This window comes from Oryctolagus cuniculus, unplaced genomic scaffold (assembly GCF_964237555.1).
Source record: "Oryctolagus cuniculus unplaced genomic scaffold, mOryCun1.1 SCAFFOLD_85, whole genome shotgun sequence".
NCBI lineage: Eukaryota > Metazoa > Chordata > Mammalia > Lagomorpha > Leporidae > Oryctolagus > Oryctolagus cuniculus.
The window spans coordinates 226,242-229,174 of NW_027208229.1; the positions used below are offsets into that span (position 1 = coordinate 226,242).

Sequence of the window (2,933 nt, forward strand, 5' to 3'; positions counted from 1 at the left end):
GTGGATGGCATGAGCAGATCTCAGCCTCGCAGATGGCTGAAGGCCACACTTGTAGGGAAGGCAGCCCAGGGACATAAATCCCAGCAGGCAGACACCAGAGTGCACTCGGAAGGACATGTGCTCCATGGATGCATTATAGGAATACATGCTATGGCAATAAATACACCAAAAAGTATCACTGATATAAACTAGCTTTGTGAAGTTCTAAGTTATGAGACCCTGTGTGTGTATGTGTTATTTTGTACACAATCTACATCATTCCATTCCAAAAAATGTGCTAGAACTCTACTTTGTTCCTGATACTTTATCAAGATGATGCAGACCAAGCCAAGTAAGACATTGCTTGTGCCCCTGAAAAAGTTCAGAGTGAAGCTATAATAAGGATATTTACATGATACAGGGCATTTTTTAAAAGTGATTGTGTTTATATGAGAGTCAGATTGCTGGGGGTAGGGAAGAAAGCATGTACTCCCCAATTCGCTAGTCCACACTGGCCTGGAGCAAGCCAGGACATGTCTAGGAATCAGGGGCTCAATCTGCATCTCCAACATGGGTGGAAGTGACCCAGCTATGTGAGCCATCACTTACCACCTCCTAGGGAGCACATTTCTAGGAAGGAGGGATAGAGAGTGGAGCTCAATCCTAGGCACTGTGATATAGGGTGAAGCCATCCCAAGTATTGCCTTAACAGCCGCTCCAAACACATGGCCCTATGGTAATATTTCATGAAGAGCACGGCTTATAGACTTTGGAGCCCAGCGATGACACACATGATCCAACCATAAGAAAGCAGAGGTGTCCTGGGGCAGGGCTGTGGCTGTGAGGTAGAATTCAGTGTCACAGAGGTTGAATGGGGTTGATCGTATTTTGAATGACAAGAGTGTTGGAGGAAACAATCAATGTGCTAATGAATTTGATGAAAAATTTGTTTTCTCCTTAGACCCAAAATGTATACTTCTTCCACCTATAATATGAATAAAAATTATAAAATTCACAAAAGCAATGAGATGAGATTCATTTATTACACTGAAATTTCCATTGGGGTCTCAGCCAATGCCTTCCTTCTTCTCTTCCACGTCCTCAATTACTTTCTCCAGCACAGACCCAAGCCCACTGACATGACGATTGGTCTCTTGGCCCTCATCCATTTTGTGATGCTGATGATTGTGGTGAGCCAGGCTATGGACATGTTTGGATCTCAGGGTTCCTGGGATGATGTCACATGTAAAGCTGTCCTCTTCTCCTACCGGGTGCTGTGGGCCCTCTCCCTGTACACCACCTGCCTGCTGAGTGTCCTCCAGGCCATCACCCTCAGCCCCAGGAACTCCTGGTTGGCAAACTTCAAGCGTAAACAGTTATATCAAATCCTGTGCTCCCAGCTTGTCCTGTGCATCTTCTATATGTCCATCAGCAGTCACACCATAATCAGCATCGTTGCCACTCCCAATAGGACCTCACACAGTCTAATATATGTAACTAAATCCTGCTCTGTTTGGGCCATGAGCTATTTCCTAATTCAAACATACTACGCATTGATGATCTGTAGGGAAGTCTTCCATATAGGGCTCATGGCCCTCTCAAGTGGATACATGGTGATGCTCCTCTACAGGCACAGGAAAAAGTCCCAGCACCTACGTGGCACCAACCTGACTCCAAGAGCCTCCCCAGAGCAAAGGGCCACACAGAGCATTCTGGTGCTCTTGAGCTTTTTCATGGTCATGTCCATTTTGGAATCCATTTTCTCTGCCTCAAGACTCAAGATGAATGACAATCCAATTTTTTACTGTACCCATTTTACTGTGGCCAACACCTATGCCACAGTCAGTCCTTTTGTGTTCCTCTGTACTGAAAAACGTATAATTACCTGCGTGAAATCCATCAGGGTGGAGAGAAACAGGTGTTTAACTGTTCAGTGAAAGGTGGTTCTCTAAATGAGTTATTGCATTGGTTTTTACATTTTTACTGCCACAGCCAGTATTTGCTTTCTGGGTAAAGTATAGTATGGAGTTATGCCTTATCCTTGGATTTATTTACTTGGATGCCTGTACTGCAAGATCACAATTCATTATGGGACAGTGTACTGCTATGAGCTGACACAAATGTGCTTTATGTGTGAGTGGCTCCTCAAGATGAAGTGTGAGATAGATACTTGTCACTACCTCGTGTCATCCAGAAAGTACTGATTCATGAGATCAAAGCACTTTCTAACAAATCCACAGTGATCTGTACATTGCCTAACTATGTATGTAATCAGGTTTTACCATGAATTACCATATGATCCAGCTCCTCTACCCCTACGTAGTGCCAAAAAGTGTTGAATACATGAACTCACACAGTGATTTGCACACCAAAACCCATAATAGCATTATTACAACAGTCAAAAAATAGAAGCAACCCAACAACCACGTGAGTGTATAAACAAAATGTGGGCTACACAAACAATAAAATCTTTTTTGTTCTCAAACAAAAAGGAAATTCTGTCATGAACCTTGATTTTTCTAAGTGAAATCATTCACCAATGAACAGGTATTCTAAGAATGTCCTCACAGAAGGGGGTCAGAGTCTGATGGAGAGGAGGAAAGTGCAGTTCTGGTTTAATGGACACAGAATTCAGTGCAGGAAGAAGAAAACATTCTGGAAATGGGTGGTTGTTGTGCTTGTACAACAGTGAGATGTACTTAGAGCCACTGGATTGCACAGCTAAATAAGATTAAAGGGGACATTTGTATGTTATGTGTATTTTACCACAATAAAGATGTTTCTACGTATGTTCTAGCCAATGGATCAATTGTTTTCTCAAAACATATAGTGAGAGGCTTTTTAAAGTGCCAAATTCTATTGCATTATGGCAGTCTATATAATTATGGTAGAGGTGGAAAAGCGAAAAATTACAATTATATTTTATCTATATTAATGTTAGATCATTACTCCAA

At 42.2% G+C, this 2,933-nt stretch overlaps 1 protein-coding gene across 1 annotated transcript; it reads left to right on the plus strand.

Moving 5' to 3' along the window:
• The first annotated feature begins 971 nt into the window (after window positions 1–971).
• ORYCUNV1R1640 (vomeronasal 1 receptor oryCunV1R1640) lies at window positions 972–1,916 on the plus strand. Its single transcript, NM_001167324.1, has one exon. The coding sequence runs from the start codon at window positions 972–974 to the stop codon at window positions 1,914–1,916; it is 945 nt and encodes a 314-aa protein (NP_001160796.1).
• Window positions 1,917–2,933: the final 1,017 nt, after the last annotated feature.